The sequence below is a fragment of the Bufo bufo genome, chromosome 3 (assembly GCF_905171765.1).
Source record: "Bufo bufo chromosome 3, aBufBuf1.1, whole genome shotgun sequence".
Lineage (NCBI taxonomy): Eukaryota > Metazoa > Chordata > Amphibia > Anura > Bufonidae > Bufo > Bufo bufo.
The window spans coordinates 599,356,333-599,382,344 of NC_053391.1; the positions used below are offsets into that span (position 1 = coordinate 599,356,333).

General features: G+C 40.6%; 1 protein-coding gene across 1 annotated transcript; it reads left to right on the top strand.

Moving 5' to 3' along the window:
• LOC120996162 (chymotrypsin-like elastase family member 1) lies at window positions 1-25,915 on the top strand. Its single transcript, XM_040425915.1, has 8 exons — window positions 1-40; window positions 487-590; window positions 13,314-13,414; window positions 15,988-16,113; window positions 18,398-18,534; window positions 23,414-23,559; window positions 25,185-25,334; window positions 25,852-25,915. Exons 1-8 carry the CDS (start codon window positions 1-3, stop codon window positions 25,858-25,860), a joined length of 813 nt encoding a protein of 270 aa, XP_040281849.1. The 3' UTR covers window positions 25,861-25,915.
• Window positions 25,916-26,012: the final 97 nt, after the last annotated feature.

The following is a 26,012-nucleotide window of genomic DNA, read 5'->3' on the forward strand; positions in this document are numbered from 1 at the left end:
ATGCTCAGGCTTCTCGTGCTTACTGCTCTTGTCATTTGCGGTAAGTTCTTCCGTATTTTGCCATGCCATGTTGGATTTTTTTATGTGTAAGACAACGTACTGATCATTAGCAGTCGTTCACACGTTTGCACATGCACATTATAGCCGGCGCACCCTGCCATGTCGATGGGGGGAGCTCTCTATCTAATATGTGTGTATGGATATCATAAGTTTCCAAAAAGTATTGAAACTAATTTACACTGATCATTTTCACTTATATACTGTAAATTGACAATGTCATTTTAAATGTAGATTCTTCTTATTATAAGTAACATTATAAGTAACATTGTGGATATATTGTTTACATCTGAACTCTCTCCAAATACAAAACCTCTTTTAGATAACTACTGTTGATCCACAAACCTAGAAGATATGCAGCATGCCCTTAAATTTAAGAAAGGCTTAAAAAATGTTTTCCAATTTTCATATCTATAATTCTGGCCATAGGACAATGTCACGATGATGACATCCGCTATTTAGAAGACATTGACAATGAAAATGGACGTGTAGTAGGAGGAACTAACGCAGGAAAGAACGCCTGGCCCTGGCAGGTCTGTGTTCATTTTTATGTACTGAAGGATTTGACATGCTATATATATAAAACTATACTGTTAACCAATATTCACTACAGTGATTAGAGAAAGAAGAATCATGGTTTTCCATATCCATATTACACCTTTTGTAGGCTTATTTCTGTTGTCTGATGACCTAATAGTGGTTTAATTGCTGCTAATTTTCATTAGTAGTAACTGAAATAAATTATTCACATGCTGACTTCCTGGTGAGCTTGCGCATATACATAGCAGCCAATTAGAACGGGGCGAGCTAATAGAGTAAAATCTATAGGGGCAACAACAAAGAATCAACAGCAGCATTAATTTCCTTCGTAAGCAAACAGGTAGGGAGACTCTTACTGCCAAAGAAACTGATAGAAATTGTAAATATGCTGCAGTCGCCAATCAAAACTGTGTTCTATTAGAGCTAAGAAAAAAAGCAGCTCTATTGGTGTTGGAAACTCCATTCAGGGCTTCCTTCACACAGGCGGCACTCCAGTGAATGATCCTTTATTGCACCAAAAGTGATGTTTCAGCTCTCTGTAAGTTTTTTTCAAGATAAAAATTTCAAAGTGAATGTTCGAAATCTTTGCTAATTTATTGAAAAGGAAAACATATATATTTATAATATATAAAATATTGCCTTGACATAAATATTTAGACCTTTTACTCAGCACCTTTGGCAGTGATTTCAGCCTCCGGTCTTGGGTATGAGGCCACAAGGTTTGCACACCTCAATTTGCAGATTTTTTACTCTGCAAATCTACTCAAGCTCTGCCAGTTTGGATGGGGCCCATCAGCAGACAGCCATTTTAAGGTGTATTCAGAGATGTTTGATTTGGGTTCAAGTGAGGACTGTGGCTGGGCTATGTGCTTAGGGTCATTGTCTTGTTGGAAGATGACCTTCAGCCCAGTCTGAGGTCCTGAGCATACTATCTCTGCACTTGGCTCCATTCAGCTTTCCCTCAACTCCCACAGCATGATACTGTCACCACAATGATTCGCTGTAGGGTTGGTAATGGGCAGGTGATAAGTGGTCCCTGGATTCCTCCAGACATGATGCTTAGAATTGAGGCCCAAAAGTTTAATCTTGGTTTCATTAGACCAGAAAATCTTGTTTCATACAGTCTGAGAGTCCTTTAGGTGTTTTTTGCAAACTACAGATGGGCTATCATGTGTCTTTTACTGAAGAGAGGCTTCTTAGGCCATTCTGCCATAAAGCTCAGATTGGTGGAATGCTGAAGTGATGTTTTACCTTCTCGAAGTTTCTCCCTTCTGCACTGAGGATCTTTGGACCTCAGCAAGAGTGATGATTGGGTTCTTGGTCACCTATCTTACAAAGGAGCTTCTCCCCCAGTTACTTAGTTTGGTGGGGCAGTAAGCTCTAGAATCTTGGCTCTTCCAAACTTCTTTAATTTAAGAATTATGGTGGCGACTGTGCTCTTGGGAACTTTCAAAACTCTATCCCTGAGCTCTATAGGCAGTTATTTCCTCCTCGTGGCTTTTTTCTTTTTATTGCTTTGATTTACATTGTCAGAGCAAATAATACTGTATATCAGATCAGGAGAGAAGACCAGGATATCGTCCAGAGATAAACCACAAGACAGACATACAGTAGGTCACAGAAGAAATTGTGAACAAATTCTTGGAAAACTGCAAGAGCATTGCAGAGGCCAAAGGGCATCACAAGGTACTGGTAGTGGTTGTCATAGGTGTTAAAATTTGTTTTCTATTCATCACTTTCACAGATAGGCATCAAGTTGTAAGCCCCTCGGAGATCCAATCTTAAACGTCCTGGCAGATGATATTTGTTCTTCACTGTGATATTAGTCAGACCACAGTATTCAATACATAGCTGAACAGAATCATTTCTTCCTGTTCACAAATGAAAATCTAGCTACAGCTGGTGAGGAGGATTTCCAGATTAATCCACTGTCACGGTTATCCTTAAAATAGACAGACATAGCCTGGGTCTCAGGCAAAGATAGAAGGTGAACATAAACATGTGAGGGTGTGGTCAATCACAGGAGCATGGAGTCAGAGCCACGGCAATCCCAGCAGGAGAGAACTAATAGACACTGGCAGTATATAGAAGGTGATCTTCTCCAAAAACAGAACTCCTACCTGGAGACTGTGAAGGTGGTACCACCGCGGAGCCCAGCAAAGCAGGGATAGTGTTTAAATATTGCAGGAGTTGCTCTTTGTATACTTTAGGCAAACCCAACTTTAGTGGGGCAGTGGTTCCATGGCCTGAGCAAACTTTAACTAAGCGGATATGGATTAATTGTGTAACATGAACACATAAGGGTGTTATCTAAATGGCTCCCCAGGTCTTCACTATTTAGCCCATGTACAGGGATCTGGACTCTGCTGCAGGGGAACCACCAGGCGGCTACCTATTGGAGTAGTCTCTCTTTGAGTGACTGCTGATCCTATGGGGGTCAAAAGACACCACTGAGGGGCACCAAGGGATCAGACAAAAGCATATTCAGGATCAGGCTAAGGCCAGGGAAGACAGAGTACAGGAAGTTGACTAAACATTTCGAAGTCAGGGCTGGTAGCACAGGAACAGTATGGAGATTAGGCAAAGGTTAGAAAAAGCAGAGATGGTTCAAAATCCAAACATCAAGCAGAGGTCAGTACACAGAACAATCAAACAAATTGGCACACCTTCACAGGAAACTAGCAAACTAGAACTAGGCTGCAATCTTCCCACTGGGAAAATTCTCTAAGGTGGCCATCCATAGGCTGGAGAGAAAGATGCTTTGTACCTGAATTGATCCTGCAGAGCGATTTTCTTGAGTCTGACCTGAAACTAATTTAATCTCTAATATTCTCCTTTAAGATGAGTATGACAAAAATGATTCACTGACGTAAGTGAACCTTAAATGGATGCTAAAAGTAAATAGTAGCTAATCTTGTCTTCATAGTTTGTCAGTCTGCAGGATGTTTGAATGTCTGTGAAGCAAACAAAAATCCTGCAGAAAACAGGAATTAATCTAATGCTGATATGTTGACATATTCAGCTGATAAACTGATGAAGAGTGGTGTATAGCTAAAGAGATGTGGCTTAAGAATCTTTATGCCCTACTGAAGAAAAAATATGAAAATTATCTCATGTCAGCCAAAGAGACTCCTCTTGTGTAAACAACTGTTTTGGAGTTCTTGTCCCTCATCATTACAGAGCAGGGCCCTGTTTGGACGCATGAGATTGCCTCTATGGCATGTCCATCCAGCCAACCAGAACCCTGATCTACACTGCCAAGAAGCAAGCACCCCAACACGGCTCTCTACACATAAGTAGCTCTTCTCTTTTTTTTCAAAGGAACCTCTTTTGGTTGACATTAATTAATTTGTATCAGTTTCCATTGCAAGTGTCTAAAAATAGTATCAAATGCAAGCGTGAGAATAACCCCTTACAAACTGTTGCATGAATATATACATTGTGACTGTAGGCTATTAACTGTAACCTGACATATATGTAAGTGACAGGTTATAGTACGATCTGTTGGCGCCACCTACCGCTGTTAATACACAGCTTCAGCCTCAGTAAAGTTCTCAAGAACCAATGAAAGTGGTTCCCAGGCTTTTGATCTAAAGGGGCAGTCTAAAGTTGAAAAAATGTAACCAAAAGAAGGCTATAAAACTCAGCAAGGTCCCTTTCTCTGCTGTATTCATTTTATTGCTTGGAGTGAGAGGGACCCTGCTGAGTTACATAGTTACCTCACGACACAGTGTAAACTGTTCCTGCTGTCATTACATTAACTCCCTTCCTGCCCTGAATCTAAAAAATCCCCACATCTCATATATATATATATATATATATATATATAAAATTAATATATATATAATATAAAAATATTTAAAAAGTACATTTGAAAAGTTAAGCTAAGATATAGTTAGTGTAGGTAATCTTTTTATGTGTATAAAATATACAAAATACATTTTCGTCATTTAAAAATTGTTTTAAAAATAGTTATAGTTATTAGTTTTAGCTGTAGTTAATATACCATATTTGTTGCCCTATGAGATGCACCTGTCCACAAGACGCAACTAGGTTTTAGAGGAGGATAACAAGAAAAAACATATTTTTCATTAGACCTCAGATCAGAACCCTAATCAAACCCCCAATGTTAATCTGACCTCCGATCAGACCCCCAATGTTAATAAGCCTCCAATTAGACCCCCGCTCAGATCTCCAATGTTAATAAGACCCTCAATCAGACCTCAGATCAGATCCCTAATGTTCAAAAGAGCCCCAATTCAGACCTTGGTCAGACCCCCAATTTGAATGACCCCCAATCAGACCTCAAATCAGACCCCCCCCAATGTGAATGACCCCCAATCAAACCTTAGATCAGAGCACCAGTGTGAATAAGAGCCCCATTTAGACCTCAGATCAGACCCCCATGTTAATCAGAGCCCAGAGCAGAAAAAAAAATTCCTGCAATGGATGCCCCCACGCCTAACATCAAGCGCTCTTCCTGGTCTTCCTGCCACGCTGTGCTGGGACCTGACGTTGCACAGTGTGAGGTCAGAGAGCACGCCGATGTCTTCACACTGTGTGCAGGTGACAGCACAGTGTGCGGAGACCTGCAGAAGACCAGGAAGAGCTCCTGTACTAATGGAAGCGCTCATTAGTATTTGCTCCATAAGATGCACTGACATCTTCTCCCACTTTGGGGAGAAAAAAGTACATCTTATAGAGTGAAAAATATGGTAAAGTCTTTAAAGAGGCCCTTTCACCTATCCTTAATTTAAGTTGGTTCAGGTATTTTCAGATACATTGAGCACTTTTTAGTGTAAAAGAAGCTCTATTGTTGGAGATAGACACTTCTTCACCTTTGAATGTTGTGATAGAGAGTCTAGGCCAGAAGGGCAAGATCTCCTAACTATATAAATTATTGGTTAAGGCACTATTTAATAAGGCTGTCTCCCTGGGTCAGAGGGCTTGGGGAATTGATTGTCCAATGGTTACGTTACAGGAATGGGGAAAGATATTTGCTTATTTAAGATTAGTATTGTATAATTCGAATCACATATTGGTACATTTTAATATTTTGCACAGAGTGTATATCACGCCGAGTTGGCTCAATAAATGTGGTTTAAGAGAAACTTCAAATTGCAGATTTTTTCCACATGCTTTGGTTGTGTCCAGATCTTAAAGTTTACTGGGGTTCAATACAGAATTTTATCACCCAAAACTGAGGGTAGTAATTCCGTTTACACCTGAGTACTGGATATTGAGTGACCTAGCTAAGATAAACATCCAAGTACAAAAAGATTCTTTTTATTAGAATTATGTTTTTAGCCAGACTGTTGCTTATTAGTCTGGACTTCAAAAAATACTCCAAAGCTCAATGAGTGGTTATATTTGGTTAATAAGGTCAAGAGATACAAGAATGTTTTATATAACCAAAGAAATTCTGAGGAAAAATGATCTAGGATATGGGGAGATTGGAAGTGGTAGCTTTTTTTTTTATTGTTCTTCCCCCACACACACACAACACTTTCCATATCTATTTTTTCTTTTTTCTTTTTTTTTTCTTTCTTTTTTTTTGCCTTCATTCTTGAGGAGGGTTTAGAGACGCATCGCAAGAGAGGGAGGGTAGGTTTGGGAATAGAGAAAAAATGAGAGACAATAATTATAATGCTATTGATTAATTATGCATTCGTTTTAACTTTGTTGTTTCTTAAATAAAATGTAAAAAAAAAAAAAAAGAGAGGACCTTTCACCACTCCTGACATGCCTGTTTTAATAGCTTCATGCATTCCCCATGTAATAACAATTCTGGAGCATCTACACTTATGACTCTATGTTATGCCATTCCTTTATTATTTCTACTAGAAGTTATAAATTAATTGCTAGCAGTCTGCAGTAAGGGTACAGAGGGGAGGTAACCAGTTGGGGGGGGGGGGGGGTGTACCTGCACAGTCTCACTCTATCCAATCAGTGCTGCCATTTGAAGACTGTGCAGGTACACACGCCCAACTGGTTACTATCCCCATGTACCCTTACTGCAGACTGCTATCAATTCATTCATAACTTCTGGTTGAAAAAATAGTAGAATAGCACAACACAGAGCCGTAAGAATAGATGTTCCAGAATCGTTATTATATGGGGAACACATGAAGCTATTAAAACAGGTATGTCAGGAGTGGTGAAAGGTCCTCTCTAAGTCTTTTGTGTGTTACTTTCTTAGCATTGTTTCTTTACAATCATTATTGTATAGCAGTCTTTTATGTATTATATAACTAGAACTGAGCGGGCCCCATAGCTGTCACTATATATAATGTGATTGTATAATACTGTTGAGGGGGCATTGGCACTAAAATCTTTTAGTCCTCCTCCTTGGCAGGCCCCTTCTGAGTTCAGGCCCAGTAATCAGCTGCTTTCTCTATAGAAAAAAACAAGAGGCGCAAAATTTTAAAATTTTCCCAAGATAAATACCTCAGTGGGTCAACACCTTAACATCTTGTTGGTGTTTCTAAAGTTTTGGTACTGTACACCATCTGTTCTGGCAGTGCTCCAGTTATTTGAAGTCTTCAAGTCATTTTAAAATATACAGTTGAAACCAGAAGTTTACATACACTATATAAAAAGACACATATGCATGTTTTTCTCAATATCTGACATGAAATCAGAATTCCTGTTTTTGGTCAATTAGGATTACCATAATTATTATTATTTGCCAAATGCCAGAATAATGAGAGAGAGAGAATGTTTTAAGGCATTTTTATTACTTTCTGCAAAGTCAAAAGTTTACATACATTTCATTAATACTTGGTACCATTGCCCTTAAACTGTAAGACTTGAGTCAAACATATTGGATATCCTTCCACAAGCTTCTCACAATAGTCGGTCGGAATTTGGGCCCATTCCTCCTGACAAAACTGGTGTAACTGAGCCATGTTTGTTGGTCGCCTTGCTCGCACCTGCCTTTTCAGCTTTGCCCATACATTTTCAATAGGATTTAGATCAGGGCTTTGTGATGGCCACTCCAAAACATTCATTTGTTATCCTTAAGCCACTTTGTAACCAGTTTGGCAGTATGCTTCGGGTCATTGTCCATTTGAAAAACCCATTTCTGCTCAAGCTTTAACTTCCTGGCTGATGTCTTGAGATGTTGCTTCAGTATTTCCACATAATCTTCTTTCCTCATGATTCCATCTATTTTGTGAAGTGCACCAGTCCCTCCTGCAGAAAAACAACCCCACAACATGATGTTGCAACCCCCACAGTTGGCATGGTGTTCTTAGGCTTCCAAGCTTCTCCCTTTTAACTCCTCACATAACAATGGTAATTATGGCCAAAAAGTTCCATTTTAGTTTCGTCAGACCACAGAACATGTCTCCGAAAATGTAGGTCTTTGTTCCTGTGTGCATTTGCAAACATTAATCTGGCTTTTTTATGTTTCTTTTGGAGTAATGGCTTCTTCCTGGCAGAGTGGCCTTTCAGCCCATACTGATACAGTACTTGTTTCACTGTGGATATTGACACAATCTTACCAGCTTCCTCTATCATCTTCACAAGGTCTTTTGCTTTTGTTCTTGGGTTGATTTGCACATGTCGGACCAAAGCACGTTCATCTCTGGGACACAGAACCCGTCTCCTTCCTGAGCGGTATGATGGCTGGACATTCCCATCTTGTTTGTACTTGCGTATAATTGTTTGTGCAGATGAACGAGGCACCTTCATGTATCTTAAAATTGCACCCAAAGTTGAGCCAGACTTGTGCAAGTCCACAATTCTCTTCCTGATATCTTGTTTGATTTCTTTAGACTTTCCCATGATGCTACACCAAGAAGCAGTCTGTTTCAGTTGTGCATGTAAATACATCCACAGGTGTGTCTCTAATTAACTCAGATGTTGCCAACAAACCGCTTCCAAACACATGACATCATCATATGGGCAGTCCAGAATTGTTTAAAGGCATAGTAATCTTAGTAGGAGTTGAAGACGTGGTGGGACTGCACATCCCTGAAAAAATACCTAGACAAAAATATGGTGCCAAGGGGATTGCGGCTAAGAAAGCAACCTACCACGACTTACTCTGATTCTTTTACCACACAATGGTATAACACTCTATCTGAATGTTCCATCAAATTAATGGAGTTAATTATCTCACATGAAGAAACCGCTCTAAAAGAAACCCATGATGAAATCAAAGTATTGCAAGACGACTTGAAACAACATGAATTAAATGAAAGCTTTCAGGACATGGATGCCAAACTGAATGAAAACCTGAATAAATTGGAGGACATGCTTATTGAGTTCAAACAAAATAAATTTAATCGAGATCTCCTGGACTACAGTACTAACTGTGTATATACCTGGCCTAATAATAAATCAGGAACTCCCCGTTCCATTCTCAAAAAAATGAATCGGTCCAGGTCAAGAGCCAAACGCAACACAGGTGTGTCATTCAGTTCCACGGACATGGACTCTCTGGAATCTAATTCAGACAACGCGGAAAGCTCCAGCACCCATATGGAGGCCTCAGCAACAGGAGGTTCTACTCACCGCAATCAGGCAAAAAACGCAGGGCGGGGAGAAAGCACCGAAAAAAGCAGGCGATATCCGAGCCGCAAGAAACAGCCAATGACATACAGGTGATCAACCTTTCCTCAAGGCCTATCTCCCTGTTCCAGGAGAGGGTTTTGAGAAAGGGTTTTACTTTCTCCCCCTCCTGCAGTTTTGACTTGTATCATACAATAATTGATGTTAACAAACTTGCTAGGAAATTGACACTAAAGAAACATTTCTCGTCTATGGATGAGGATATTAGTGTTATAACAGAGAATACATCAAATGTTAATTGTGATGTTATGATTGAAAATATGTGTCCATGTTTTACCTTTGCAGACCTGGTGCAAATTGCCTCACTCCAGGAGATGTGTGGGGACCCGGATGGGGACTGTTTGTGTAATAGATCTACTACATATAAAATCTCTAATAGGAGCTTTTACCCTATACAGTCCCGATCCGAGGTCCTTGACAGATTCCAGGATTTGATCCAGCGGGATCTATGTGCTTTGAAAGCTATGTCAAATGAGAAAGTGTTGAAAAATAATCTGACAAAAAATGAACATAAAGCCTTTCTGGAATTACAAAATATGCAAGATGTTGTGATACGGAAAGCTGACAAGGGAGGAGCGGTCGTAATCCTTGATAGTGAGCTTTATAAGAATCAGATTCTGGAATTATTGAATAACTCCAACATTTATCTTTCATTGGATTGCAGCCCTCTCCTCCCTTGTCAGAAAATACTCAATACTATTTTGGATAGGGGTCACTCTCTAGGCATATTATCTAAAAGAGAAGTTGAGTACATGTATGTGGAACATGCAATTACACCCATTTTTCACGCGCTCCCCAAAATCCATAAACCAGGTTTCCCTCCTCCACTACGCCCAATTGTGGCTGGTATCAGCTCATACTCTGAAAATTTATCGGCGTGGGCTGATTCCCTGTTACAACCACTTGTGCCTTTAATACCGGGGTATCTAAGAGATACTGGCACAGTCTTGGGAAATTTTCTCTCTTTTGACTGGCATAAAAATTACACATGGGTAACAGCAGACATCTCTTCATTATATACAAATATTCCTCACCAATCTGCAATTGTTGCTTTAAAATGGTTTTTGGAACATTACAGTAATTATACTTTGGAGCTGCAGGAATTTTTATGCTCGGTTATTGATTTTTTGATGAGACATAATTTTTTTATGTTCAACAAAAAATATTATTTACAACAGTCAGGAATCCCTATGGGAGCTAAATACTCACCGTCAATAGCAAATATATATATGGCGTGGTGGGAAAATAATTTTCTTTTTTCTGACCACAATCCCTATAGAGAAGATTTCAAATGGTATGGTCGTTATATCGACGATATGCTGTGGGTGTGGCAGGGGGACACAGAGAGAATAGCTGAGTGCATAGAATATTTCAACAATTGTACTACATCAATAAAATTCACCTTCTCCAGCGACCCAGGGAAAATTGTTTTTCTGGATTTATGTCTGGAGGGTGACAATCATACCAGCAGGGTGGTTACATACACCCATAGGAAGTCTACAGCTGGTAACACTATTCTCTCTGCCTCCTCCTGCCACCCACCACACATCCTGAAAAATATCCCAAAAGGAGAAATGATAAGGGCCAGGAGGAATTGCTCTACTCATGAGCTTTTTGAAAGAGAGGCTGAAAATATTGCAGTAAGATTAAAAATAAGAGGTTACACCCAAACGAATATCAATAGAGGTATTAATTTTGCCAAATCAAAAAACAGAGAAACCCTCATTTTTTCAAAAAGTAATAAAAATAAAAATAAGAACATGGACAATGAGAACAAAAATGAGAATGGGGATACAGATGATAGGGAGTGTAAAAATACATTGAAAAAAGAAGAAAAAAACACTAATAAAGAAAAACCTATCATTTTCACCACTAATTATAGCAGAGATTATTTTAAGATCTGCAAGATCATACGCAAACATCTTCATGTTCTAAATTATAATGAAGAATGGCATAATATAGTATCCACAGGGGTAAAATGTGTAGCAAAAAGAGCCCCCACAGTGGGCCAAAAAATCAGCCCCAGTCTGTTTAGGGAAAATTTTCCCAGAACAAGCATTTGGCCTAAAATAAACGGGAACTATAAATGCGGCAGCAAAAAATGTATCTGCTGTCGACATATGTCCATTTCAAAAGAGGTTACATCCATGGCAAACAATAAAAAACATCTGCTGAAACAATATATAAACTGTAAAACAGATCATGTGGTATATGTTATAACGTGTAAAATATGCAATTTACAATATGTTGGTTGTACCACTAATGAACTGAAGGTGCGTATAAGAAAACATTTGAGCGATGTCCCTCATTTCATGTCTCGTAATGTCTCAGCGGCAACAAGACATTTTGCCACTGTTCACAAGGGCGATACCTCTGCGTTTTCTGTACAGGGAGTGGAGGTGGCCTCCACACCTGTCAGAGGAGGTGATCGCAAACAAAAACTTCTAAGTAGGGAAACATACTGGATGTTCATTTTAGACACTTGCATACCAAAGGGTTTGAATAGAAAGCATGATTTAACCCTGCAGTACATGTAGTGCACTATTATATATATATACATTTATTGGCTTCTTTGTATGTGAAAGTTTTGTTTGAAGTACTGTGTCCCCACCCATGTGTTCCTGGGAGGTTCTCCTAATCTAGTAACACCTGGGTCTGGGACACAGTCTCCAATCAATTCAGAAATTGAAGAAGGAGGAGCATATCCATTTGTGTGGTATATAAAGCTTTTGTTTTTAGTACACCATTGTATTGTCTTGAAGAAGGGCTCAATACCATAGCCCGAAACGCGTCACAATCTATCTGTGTCTCTCCATGTGACTTTGTGTCGTATTTTATACTACAAGCTGAATAAAGAAAACTTTTATACGCTGAAGCTGGAATCAACCTTTTCTTTTGCTCTTAGTAATCTTAGTGTATGTAAACTTTTGACATTGCAGAAAGTAATAAAAATCCCTTAAACATTCTCTCTCTCATTATTCTGGCATTTGGCAAATAATAATAATTATGGTAATCCTAACTGACCAAAAACAGGAAAGGTTTGTTCTGATTTCATGTCAGATATTGAGAAAAACATGCATATGTGTGTTTTTATATACTGTATGTAAACTTCTGGTTTCAACTGTATGTAAAAAGCACATATAGGGCATCATTCCAAATGGCAGGAGTATATGAATGTGTGGTAATGTGTGTTGTTTTTTTTTTTTCAAGGCCACCAAATCAAAGCATTTCTAAAAAAAAATGCTATTTTAATTTTCGCCTCCTTTTTGCTTAGGCAAAAGTATACAATGTCCAAATTTCCCGAAGATAAATAGCTTGGGGGGGGGGGGGGAGGAGGGGGGTCAACATCTTAAAATGTCATCACTTTATGGGTGTTTCTAAGGTTCTGGTACTGTACAACATCTGTTCTGGCAGTATGGTGCTATAAAACCAGCAATAGAAAAGTAGGCCTCCAAAATCCAAAATGTGGTCCCAGGCTTTAAAGCCTTTCAACCTTTTATGTGAAAAGCATATATATGGTATTATTCCAAACAGCAGGAGTATACCTGTGTGAATGTGTGGTACTATGGGCCAGATTTACCATTACACTTACGTCTTACTCCACTTTTACACATGTCCAAAGTCACTTTTGGCTAAGTCAGATTTATTAATGGTCTTTGTGATAAATGTGGTTTGACGATAGCAGTTTATCCTTCAGTAAGAGGCTTTACAAAAGTCGCACGTCTTTACGAAAAGGTCGCATGTTCTATTATAAAGTCGCATAAGATAAACATGGTCCTCACTGGAGTGAAATTGCGCAATTTTTTGCGACTGTTTTAAATTGTCGCAATAGTAATCTGTCTAAAGATTAATTTACATAAGAAAACACGCCCACTTTCAGAAAACTGGCGGGCATAGCGCAGAGCCAATAAAAGTCGCAAATTTTTGCGCAGTTTTAGCGATTGCGCAAAAATTTGCAACTTTTTCACTCCATTTTTTTGACTTGAGCTAATGATAAATCTGGCCCTGTGTCTTTTTTCAAGGCCAAATGGTGAATGTGAAAAATAGTCCACTAAATCAGAAACATTTTAGAAAAAAAATTATATTTTAATTTTCTCCGCATATTTCCATTTAATTTTCCTATTATTGGCTTTCTCCAGGTTTCTCTTCAGTATCAGTCTGGCTCCAGCTGGTACCACACCTGTGGAGGCTCCCTGATCCTTGCTAACCGCGTGCTGACCGCTGCTCACTGTGTGGACAGGTAATCATGTCGTTTTTTATATTTTCGGGGGGATAGATGATAACTGATGTAAAGGAAAATTGTCTTCGTTGCCCACAGCAACCAATCAGATTCCACCTTTCATGTTCACAGCTCTTTTGGAAAATGAAAGGTGAAATCTCATTGGTGGCTATGGGCAACTAAGCTAGTTTCACACTATCATCAGACATCTCTGGCAGGGAGCAGCCTGCTGGAAATGTCTGGATCCACTGGCACTGCCAGATGTTACTTGATACCTGCCGGCTCATTTAACTATAATGGGGACCAGTGTAGATCTGGCTACTACCCGGCAAACATGGCAATACTCGGCTAGACAAAAAACTCTGTGCAGGTTGCGGCCGGATCTTCACTGGTCCCTATTATAGTTAATGGGGCTGGACGGCAATGCAGTAGCTTCCGGCAATGCCAAAATCCCCAGAGATCCAGCAGGCTGTGCCCTGCTAGAACAGCCTGCCGGATCTAAAAGCGCTAGTGTAAAACTAGTCAAAGCCAGTTTTCCTTTATACCAGTTTGATAAATCTCCACCATTATGTTATATTTTTCTGGGGTATAGTTCAGTGTTGGGGCTCATGCACACGACAGTATGGCTTTTTCAGTGTTTTGCGGTCTGTTTTTTACGGATCCGTTGTTCCGTATTTTGTTTCCGTTGTGTTTCCGTTTCCTTTCCATTTTTCTGTTCCGTTTTTCCGTATGCCATATACAGTATACAGTAATTACATAGAAAAAATTGGGCTGGGCATAAAATTTTCAATAGATGGTTCAGCAAAAACGGGATGGATACGGAAAACATACGGATGCATTTCCGTATGTGTTCCGTTTTTTTTGCGGACCCATTGACTTGAATGGAGCCAAGCACCGGAAATACTGAAACGGAATGCACACGGAGACACTTCAGTTTTTATTGCTGAACCATTGAAATGAATGGTTCAGTATATGTACCGCATACTGAACTCAAAAAACGGCCAGTGTACTTAACGCAAAATACTGTCGTGTGCATGAGCCCTTAGTGAAACTGCTGGAAGCCCTGGTAGTATGGCCAAAATACATACATGTATGTCATGCACTTAAAACTTAAAACTAACCTGATACATATCAGCCCCTGAAGTGAAGTGTTTTTAAATTATGCACCCCACTTTATCTAGGTCTGCTTCTCTTTCTTGAATGTGATGTTTGTGAGAAAGACAGAACATACAGAGAGATATGGAAAATACTGAGAGATACATAGTGAAAAACATACAGACACATTGTAATAGCAGATGAAGCAGATAGGGATAAACCAAGTGCATACCTCCCAACCTTTGAAAATTGTAAAGACGGACAATATATGTCGGCACGCATCGCAGCAATTAGTTTCCGTCTAGGCCACCCCCCTAACTCCACCCAAAGCAAAATTACTGACTCCGTCAGAACTGGAGCAGCTGGGGATCGGTGAGTTTAAGTTCATTCATTTTTTTAAAGCATGTAAAGCCCCTGGGACAATTTTTTCCTTGCGCTTCAATACCCATTTAAATGTTAGCATATAAGTCATCGGATTATTGATATTTTAAGAGCCATATTGCACAAAATTATGAAGTTATGGTCTAATATACAGGTACAAGCCATATAGATAGTTTAGTAGTGATCAATTTAGTAAATGTATTAATGCAGATTTAAGCATTAATTCCCCAGGTCAAAAAGAGGGACTTTTAAGGTTCAAAGAGGGACAGAGGGTGAAAAAGATGAACCATCCCTCCAAAAGAGGGACAGTTGGGAGGCATGCAAGTGGCACTGAGCAGGATCTACACAGGCAAGCTAAAAAAAAGAAACAGAAAAAGCTACAACAATACCTCGGCTTCCTGCTACATGTCTGGGTGATTCAGCAAGCCAGCTTCAGGTGATGTAGAGCACCGCTCCCTTACTTGCCTTGTGGAATCAGCAGACAGCTCCCCCTCTCGGCAGACAGGAAGTTCAGAGCAGAGAAGCCCCGACCAGAGCTAGTCCCAGGTGCACACGGAGTGCTTTAAGTATCTTTTGCGGCCCCATTGAAGTAAACGGGTCCACATCCAAGCCGCAAAAAATATGGCTCGGATCCGAACCCAAACAACGGTCATGTGAATTAGCCCATAAGCAGATATTACTAGACAGTGCAAAAACTTTTATTACAGTATAATAGACATTTCGACCACCCTGCAATCCATCAGCGGTGGCCATGCTTGCACACTATAGAAAAAAGCATCAGCTTATGCGTGCTCCCACGGTCCCAGCCACCAAATAGTCTGGATTGCAGGGTGGCCATAATCCATGGAAACGAGCAGTGTATAATGAGATGAATCCAGCCAGCAAAGGAAGCAATACAGATAATAACAATATATTAGTGAGTGCCTTGTATTAACTTCGACCACATGATAAATACCTCACTAGAGGGAAATACGTGTGGTATTATGCAGCACACCTAGTAACCATGATTCTGCAGCATGCAATGTGTTATTGCTCAACAGAATATGGAAGTGGTTTTCCATGACTGAACATATATTCTCTATATGGTTTATAAATGTCATTCTTGTTTTCCTTCAAAGGGTTCTTAACTTCCGTGTGGCCCTTGGAGAACACAGCCTTAGTGCCAGCGATGGCACTGAACAGTATATTTCCGTCTCTTCTATCAAGCAACATAATAGATGGAACTCCAACAATGTTGCTGCAGGGTAAGAAATTGACATGCAAAAAGTTTTCACAAGCAAATAAATGGACTTACATTAATATATAATACAAACTTTACTATTAGACTATTATTAAATAAATAGTGATGCAAAGTTATCAAAAATTCTGCATATTATTAAAATGCTGTTTTCTCTGCAATGCGGCCATGGACAGAGATGAGACCAGCGCCATTAGATTCAGCTGAAAAGGGCACATCTTCCATGTTAGCTGGTGTTCTTGGTATTTAGTGAGAAATTCCCTTCAAGGCCAATAGATTGAAGCAAATTGTATAGTAGTTGGTGGTCTACAGTGTCAAATACTGCAGAGAGATCCAGAAGAATGAGTTGAGAGTGCTTACTATTAGATTTAGCCATCAGGAGATCATTGACACAGAAAAGAGCAGCTTCTGTAGCGTGTAGGGAAACCAGATTGTAAGGGGTCAAGGAAGGGTTAATAGAGAGATAGCAGATAGTAGCCCAGGCATTTCAGAACTTTGGAGATGAAAGTGGCATTACAAACAGGTCAGTAGTTAATAAGTATTATTATTATTATTATTATTATTATTAACACTTACACTACTATACTGTTTTTATTACTACTATTATATTGAGTGCTGTAGTTATTTTTATCTTTTTTTATTAATCGTTGTTTATTTAGCGCCCACCGTCACATAGGCTGCAGCAATGTACTTGTAACACTCACCCTCTGTAGGCAGTGTAGGGTGTAACTCACCTCACTATGGTACAGTGCCTCCACCCGAATCTTGCTGGGAGCTCTGTATGAATGCATGAGTCTTCTTTTTCTGCCATGGGCCGACTCAGGAAGCCCCCAGTTAAATGAATAAACTAATTTATTTGGGAAGAGTAAACAATGTGAGCTGAATAAGAATGATGGAAATGACGAAACCGAGCACAGAGCACATAACAGCACAGTTACAGTTCTGTAGGATGGAGCCCCATAGTGGTGGGAATGGACTATATGCCAGGTCTAACTGGTATAACTAATAGTAATGTTATCTGAGATAATATGGAAGGATTACAAAGGGTTAAGATACTGGGGGGGATTTATCAAATTGATGTAAAGGAAAACTGGCTTAGTTTCTCATAGCAACCAATGAGATTCCACCATTCAACTTAGGCAGTTTTCCTTTAAACCAGTTTGATAAATCACTCCCACTGTCTTTAAGGTGGAACTTAGACTGCCCAATTTTTGGGCAGATTATCGAGAACGACTGTTCTCGATAATCTGCCCATCTACATGTGCTGTCGATCACTTGATGAACCAGCGAAACGCACGTTCATTGGGTGATCCTGTCGTTCGTGCAGGCACCACCAATCATCAATTCTGGGCAGGAGATCGTGAGGTCTAAACAGCGATCTCCTGCCCAGAAACAATTATTCTGTATGGGGATGAGCGATAGTAATAGCCACCCCTCGTCCTCATACCGTGAAGGAGATTGCTTCTGATTGTGTCCAAACATTGGGATCCTGTTGCGGTGGACATTGACACACTTTTTTTTAGAAACCATTGGTGCACTTAATTACTGCTGGTGAACAGTTCTCTCACTAAATCCTCAGTAGCAGTACAATAAGTTCCAGAAAGGTGCACTCATGGGTTCTTGCAGCTAACACAATAGTACCCAAGCATCCAGCTAGAGGCCACAGCATTCAGAAGTGTGGACACAAATGGAGTGAGGGGGGCAGAATCCTCCTGTGATGCAGACCAAGACCTCCTTAGAATCAGATTGTTTTGCAGAGATTGCTGTTTCAGGATCCCCTCCTCTCTCACAAAGAGCCGGTGGGCCGTCATGGCTGTCTTTTGGTCTCTGTGCTGTGTGCCCAAGTACAGGAATCTCTTCTCTCTGTAATGCACTTAAAGTCTACTCTCCATGCAGCTGCTTTCAAGATGACCCCTGCGTCTCTTCTCTCTCCAGCCTTGTCCAACAATCCCCTGCTCAGCCAATCAGTCCTCCCCCCTGCTACTCCTCCTCTAGGCTGCAGGGGCTGGAAGGGGAAAGTATTTCTGAAACGTGTAGTCCATTTCAATTCAGAAGAAGAGCTAATGTCTGCTTATGTGAGTTCATGCTTGGAGTCAACTGCAGCATTCACTGTATACAATGCTTTATCTGCAGGGGTTACAACCAAACATTTCAAAATCTGCACCAGTAAAGAACGTCATATGACATGAGAAACAAAGCTAATATAGTCACAATGCCTTGATTATATTTCAATGATTAAAACTCTCAATTATGTCCATGAATATTGTATGTTTGTATCATCTCCCATACAGATTTGATATTGCTATCCTGTGGCTGGCCTCCAGTGCTACCCTGAACAGTGCTGTGCAACCGGCCACTCTGCCAGACAGTGGAGCTACCCTGGCCCACAACTACGACTGTGTTGTTACTGGATGGGGAAGAACCAGCAGTAAGTTCTTTGTATACACTGACTTCTAAACAAGGAGGTTGACTATATTTTAAGAAATCAAAGGAGTTGTCCAGGATTTTGATAATGATGGTCTAGTCTCAGAATAGGCCAGCAATATCAGATTGGTGGGGGTCCAAAACCCCACACCACTGCTGATCAGCTGCTTAGTTGTAATTCCTGTGCCAGATGTCAGCACCACAACTAAACAGCTATATCCATTCTGTAGTGAGTAAACAGAGCTGGTATCTCCACACTGCTCTCATTCACTTCAATCCATCTCATCCCACTACACAATGGAAGGAGCTGTGAAGGTCCGGTGCAGAATTCCAAAGCTGAAAGGTAACAGTTGATTAACTGGGGTGCAATATGTTGAACCCCCATCGATCTGATATTGATGGCCTAACCCTGCATCACATTCATCATCCAGCCTGAGGCCCTGTGATAAATCTGGTGGAGGTCTAGACAGCCTAAGCTTATGTTGTTCATAGGATTAATGTCACGGGTGAAGTTTGCAGATAGCTGGAACTTATGAATAAACGAGCGACTGGCTTGATCCCAAACTAAGGAGCTTATAGGTGAGCCCTATACAACCCTAAGAGCTCTCCCTGACTGCTATGCACATGCAAGGGTCTCGATGGTAGACTATTGTATGCCCACGTACCTAAGTCTGTGTGACACCTGAAAACCCTATAATAGTGAGGGGACACGACCACCGGCTCCCTGCACTTAATACGGACGGAGTCAGGGTCACCTAGAATCAAGCCAGCAAGGAAACACAATAAATAAAGTAAAGGACTTATCTGAGTGAGGCAGTATGAGAGGGAATATAAAGGAAGACGATTAGTCTAAATAAGTGACACCTGGCAGAAGGAAAGGAGATGAGAAAGTAAACCCAAAACAATGAACATCATACAAGAGGTAGAGAAGAACGTCTGCCAGACCTTCTCACAGAACTGGCGGTGACAATTAATCTGGGCCACACACTATAGATTCATATACTCGGGTGAAATGGCCAAGCGCAGTGCCCCTAAGGACAACGTTGTGATTTCCTGTTAAAGCACTTATTTCTTTATGCACTATGCGTACCTAATAGCAATATATGGAAAATATATGGTTAAAACTGGCAGACTGGTTAGGTTACCAGGGTGATAGACTGGGTCAGCCTCTTGCCTAATTAGAGTATAGTCTTAGCAGAGCTACAGATAAGACCTACATGTGCAAATTAGGCCCAAATCCAGAGAACCTTTCTTTCTTCGACTACAGCTGCCGAAGAAGCAACTTTATCATCAGTGTGCCCTTGAAGGAAACAAACCAGCCATCTTAAAAGGTCCAGAACCCCAAAGCTGTGTGAGATAAAAAACACCAAGGTAGTTGCTTGTTTATGGCAGAAAGACTTTGCTACTGTGGAAAAGTTATACTACCTCCAGTACTCACACTTTGGGATGGACTGGCCATCCAGATCTAAATTAAGCACCCCTTAGCCCAGGAATTGCAGAAGGAGTTAACATGTACAGTATAGCATACCTATGGTTGCTTGGAGAAACTGCAAAGTTTCCTTAGAAGGAGAGTCAGGGATTACTACTGCCATCATAGTTTCGGCCCACACACATCAAGTGGATGGAGACCGTGATATACTTTGGAACTGAACCTTTTGTGACTATATGTACTACAACTCTCATCATCAATTCAGTAGAGAAAGAGCCTAAGCCTAAGGGCCTGATTATCAACTCCATCATGATTCCACTAGCCCTGCATCCATACTTCTGCCTTGCACCCTGCCAACCACCTAAAATCAAGGGCACTCCAACTACCATCAGGCAAGAGCCACAGAAAGTCTGGGAATGCCCTGAAGGAAGCAAGGGTGCCCCAGCAAGTGCCAAAGTGAGGACTACCACTACCCATCTCAAAGCCACAACTACCACTCTCATCCTCTCTGCCCTGCACCTCACCTGTTGCTCACTCCACAAGTTATTGCAAAGTGGTGAAAATTTGTAAAGCTCAATATCATATTAGATACTGACCTGCAAATGACATAGAACCTAGGTGCCTGTGGACCACCCAAACTCAAACTCTGACACACGTTATGCATCCATGCTTCATCTGGAAGTTTTTAGGTGGGTCTTCAAATATACTTGAAAATATTTATATCCTTTCACTTTCCACCCATGTTGAATAAAGCTTAGCACAGTTACCACCACTGCTAAACAAACCAACATTTATTGGCTTAAGGCTACATGCACACGACCGTGCCGTTTTTTGCGGTCCGCAAACCGCGGATCTGCAAAAAACGGAAGCCGTCCTTGTGCCTTCCGCAATTTGCAGAATGGAATGGGCGGCCCATTGTAGACATGCCTATTCTTGTCCGCAAAACGGACAAGAATAGGACATGCTATATTTTTTTTGCGGGGCCACGGAACAGTGCAACGGATGCAGACAGCCCACGGAGTGCTGTCGGCATCTTTTGCGGCCCTATTAAAGTGAATGGGTCCGCATTCGAGCCGCAAAAACGGCGGCTCGGATGCGGACCCAAACATGAGGCCTTAGGCTGTGATAGCTAACCTTGCTTGGCTGTCCTCAGAACTCCATTGAAATGAATGGAGCATGTTGGGAGTCGTAGTTTCACCACAGCTGGAGTTCCGGAGGTTAGCCATCACTGGCTTAAGGTGTAACTGTCATTGAATTTTTTTGTAACGTGTAGGGGCAGTAATCATGACCATTTTTGTATTATACCTGCGCTCCCTGGACTTTGTGTGGCTATCATGGCCCATAACAGGTAGGTACTAGTGTTAGGGACCACTCATAGAGGCGACCTTGACGTGGTGAGTGGCTTATTACGCTTTGGCCAAAATGTACAACAATGCCTCATTCAACATCCAGCATAGAGACAGGGCAGAATGCTGGTTGCAGAGTGCTATTGCATTTGTGTTTTTGCGTTTGTATGTGTATTTCGCCATAGCGATGTGCACCTGCATACAGGGTTGTGCTGACTGAACCCCCCACATTTTTGTATTATACTTTAGTTACTGAAATTGTACATTTCAATTAGAAAACTAGTCTAGTTGCAAATTTTCTACTGTTAATAAGAGTACAAATAAGTGTATTTTCCTGCGTCACAGCCAGCGTATTTGTTTTGTCCTATTGCACCTTTTTTTTCCGAAAAACTGTTGCCAATTTTCCTCATTTACTAATCAGTATACCAAACCTCTGATTTCTTATTGTTTAAATAATGAAAAATGAAAGACCAGGGCCACATGAATAAGAATGTGGGTGGCTATAGTAGTGCAGACATCAGTGGCACTGTTGTCACCAGCTGTCCAGCCAGTAGTAGTAGCAGCAGGCCACATTTCTCCCTCACTTCCACTAGGCAATAGATTATTATTAAGGACAAAGAAGATGACATTGTGAACTGGATGGCTCTCTTGTCATTTCAGTCACAGCAGGATGATGTTGATGATGTCTGAGTCTGACACTGTGCCTTTTAGCCAGGGTTCAGCATATTCCTCCTGCTCCTCCTCCTTGCAGACCCCAAAAAAACTTTCATCATACCTGGCTTTACTGCCCCCTCCTAATGGGGAGCCTTGTCTTGTCTTAAGAAGAGCCAACAACACCCTATGTGCTATGGAAAATATTCAAGATAGTCTTCCTGTTGAAGAGTTGTGTGAGAAAAGTCATGGTTTGGACTACCATGAGGAGGAGGTTCAGGAATTCATAGCTGTGTTGGTGGTGGCAGCAGTGGCCCTGATAGCCATAGTGACAGTGGCACTCAGGGCAAATACAAAGGATAGAATTGTGAGGGGCACCAAGAAGCTGATGAGGAGGAGATGACATCCGAGGAGGAGAGTAGTGGTGACGGCAATAAAGAGTAGAGCCAATGTGCAGCTAAAAGCTCCAAAAAAACGATTATTGTTGTAAGTTTGGGAACAGGTAATAACGCTGATACTGTTAATGCAGACTCAAAACATGTCGGACCTAGACCAAGCTTGCCTGCTACAAGCTCTTTGTGGATATATCCTGTATGGCAACTTTTCTCCACAGTGCCTGCAGACTAAACTATTGCCTTACGTAAGATCTGCAGGATGAAAATAAGCCATAGGTGTTCCAACACAGCATAGGCACCATGGCTCTATTGCAACATATGAATTAGCATGAGAATTAGACCCAAATTGAATTTCAAGAAATACACTGGTTTCTAGTTATGCATGTTAGGTTAGAGATGGCTACATTTATAACGAAATGTAACTTAAACAAGAGAATCACATTTTATTGCAATGATTATAATTAGAGATGATCAAAGTATTGAAAAATTCGATAAGGCTGCTTCGCTAAATTTTACAGAAGAATTCGCTTCACGACGAATGACTTTGTCACAAAGCACATTTCTTTGTAAGTAGTCGGTGGAATGACAGGAAGTGACGATTGCGCCACTCCCTATCATTGTACCCCTCAGATACCACATTCATCGCTGATCGGGGGCATCTGACATTAATGTTAACGTGTAAAATAAAATAAAAAATAAAGAAAATCATACTTACCTCATTCATTTGATCATGAAAAACCAGCCGCCGCCATCTTGATTGAAGATCCAGCATGAAATCTTGCACAGCCCATGATAATGTCACCACGTCAGCCTGCATGGTGACATCAATAGTCACCGCGCATGGGATCTTCAATCAAGATGGCGGCGGCTCTTCGCGCTTAAAAGGATGGTTTTTTTTTGTTTTTTTTACTGCCATTTCAGGGAAAATCGATTCGTTACCATGAAGCATTAGGAAATTCGGCTGTGCGGCGAATTGAATTTTCCCCGAAATTTGTGCTTCTTCAATTCACTCAACACTAATTATAATATATAATAATAAAATAAATTATAATTTCCTTACAGCTGGTGGACCTCTTGCTACTATTCTCCAGCAAGCCACCTTGCCTGTCGTTGCCCACTCAACCTGCTCTCTCAGCTCCTGGTGGGGCACCAATGTCAAGACCACCATGATCTGCGCTGGTGGAGATGGGGTCAAGTCTGCCTGCAATGTAAGTTGCATCTTCTTACAATGTTTACCTTTTACAGATGTAGTAGAGTTAAAGGGGTTGCCTCACTTCACCAAATAGCATTTATTATGTAGAGGAAGTTAATACAAACCACTTACTAATGTATTGTTATTATCCATATTGCATCCTTTGCTTGCTGGATTAATTTTTCCATTTTTATTATACAATGCTCGTTTTCAGGGGTTACGGCCACCCTGTAATCCAGCTGCGGTGGTCGTGCTTGCACACTACAAGAAAAAAGCACTAGTCTATGTGTGGTCCCACAGTCCCGACCAGAGAAGCCAGAGCTTTTTCCTATAGTGTGCAAGCAAGACCACCCCTGATGGAATGCAGTGTGGTCGTAACCATGGAAACGAGCACAGCATAATGTGAAGGGAAAATGACAGCAAAGGAAGCAATATCCACAATGCATTAGAAAGTGGCTTGTATTAACTTCCTCTACATAATAAATGCTATTTGCTGAAGTGAGACAACCCCTTCAACACACATGCTCAACCCTTGGGCTAATCTTTAGTTTTTATTGATGCCATTTTGTTTTTTGTTTTTTTTAAGGGTTAATTGTGTGGGGTTTTTTACATGATGATCTTTAGTTTTTATCGATATCATTTTGTGTTGTTTTTTTTTCCCATTATGTGGGGGATTTTGCAGGCTGATCTTTAGTTTTTATTGATACCATTTTGGAGTGTGTGTGTCATTTTGATCATATTTTATAAAATTTTGGGGGTAAGAGAAGTGATGAAAAACTGGTGAATCGGACATTTTGATACTTTTTTCCGTTACACCATTTGCCTCATTGAAAAAAAAAATAGATTTTAATATTACGGGCATTCAAACGTGGTATTTATTTTTTTATTCTAGGGAAAGGGAGGTGATTTACATTTTTATATTTTTTTAATGTTTTTTTTACTTACTTTTACTATACTCCCATAGGAATATAGTAAAATCTCTAGTTGCTGATCTCCTATGTTGGCCTGCCACCTTCTGTCCAACATAGGAACTGCAGCTCTTATATGCTGGGTCTATTCAGAGATACTCAGCGTATTAGAGTTAATGACTGGCCGCAAGGGGGGGGGCGCTGGTTTTTCAGCGTTTAGATGGCGTGGTTGTGCTTGACCAGGCTTTAATGACTGCGATCAGCATTATTGTAGGTCACAGACATTAGCCATGGGCCTCTGCTGTTTGAACACCAGAGACCCGCAGGCTATGGCATCCACTGCACGCTCGAGCGGGCGCCATGTTTGAAGACCCTGCCAGGGTGCCACTGTACATGTACAGCACTGGTAGCGAAGGGGTTAACTAGATGTGTTAACTAAACTAGTTGTGTTAAGCCGACACCTTCATTTCCTTTTCAATGGCTTTTGTTTCAGGATATCACGATGAGTTAAGAAATTTTAGAGTTTGAGTGTTAACTGTGCTACATCCGTAGTTAGTGTAAGCATTACCCGTAATTCTTAAATCTGTTCTACCAACATGAGATGAAGTACATGAATCACCTGGAGACGTATATGTTGACCATATGATGGTCATTGTTTAATTAATTCTACATTGTCCTGTAAAGCAGATATTAGTATTGTCAAATGGAATTTTTGCTTTATTCTATATCGAAGGGTGATTCCGGTGGACCCCTTAACTGCGCTGTTAATGGTGTGAACCAAGTCCATGGTATTGTCAGTTTTGGATCCTCTCTTGGGTGCAACTACTTCCAGAAACCAGCCGTATTTACCAAAGTCTCCGACTACATCTCCTGGATTGACAGCGTAAGTGATGCATATGAATGTTGATATTATGCCCAGAAATACCTGCTTTCGCATCAGTATAGACTATGATTGCAAAACATTGGATTGGAGTTACCTTGGATTACGGTGCTTTAGAGAAGAGGTGCCATGAAACCATGCGTAATAAAACCTTCAATAATACATACAGTTAGACAACACATTAGATCTTTTAAATCCAAATTGGGCAACAGTACTACTTCATGGATGCCAAGCATAGCTCTATATCACTTGAGTCAGATGTATGAAGCTTTACTTTATTATGGGCGATGCTTTAATCTTCCAGACCTAGGAAAAATTACAACCATAATTTGATAGGTAAGCACAAGAATCATGTATTTTAAAAATGAGCAACCGGGATTTGACATGATAGAACCATGATAAGGTTATTTAGGCTAAGGGTTAATCGATCTGTTTTAGAATGTCCAAACTATAAAATAATCTGCAGAGATATAACATATACAAATTAAAACAGACATTTTATACATGCTTTCTTTTGCAGAACATCTAAATGGATCACCACTTTTTCCCTAGAAGGAAACCTGATAACGACCTACAACCTACCTACAAATTCCTAATAAAGTACTTACCTCCAGTAAATGTTTCACTCTTTTCTTTTATGTACTGTATGATACATGGGGTTATATAGGGAACATCTCACTC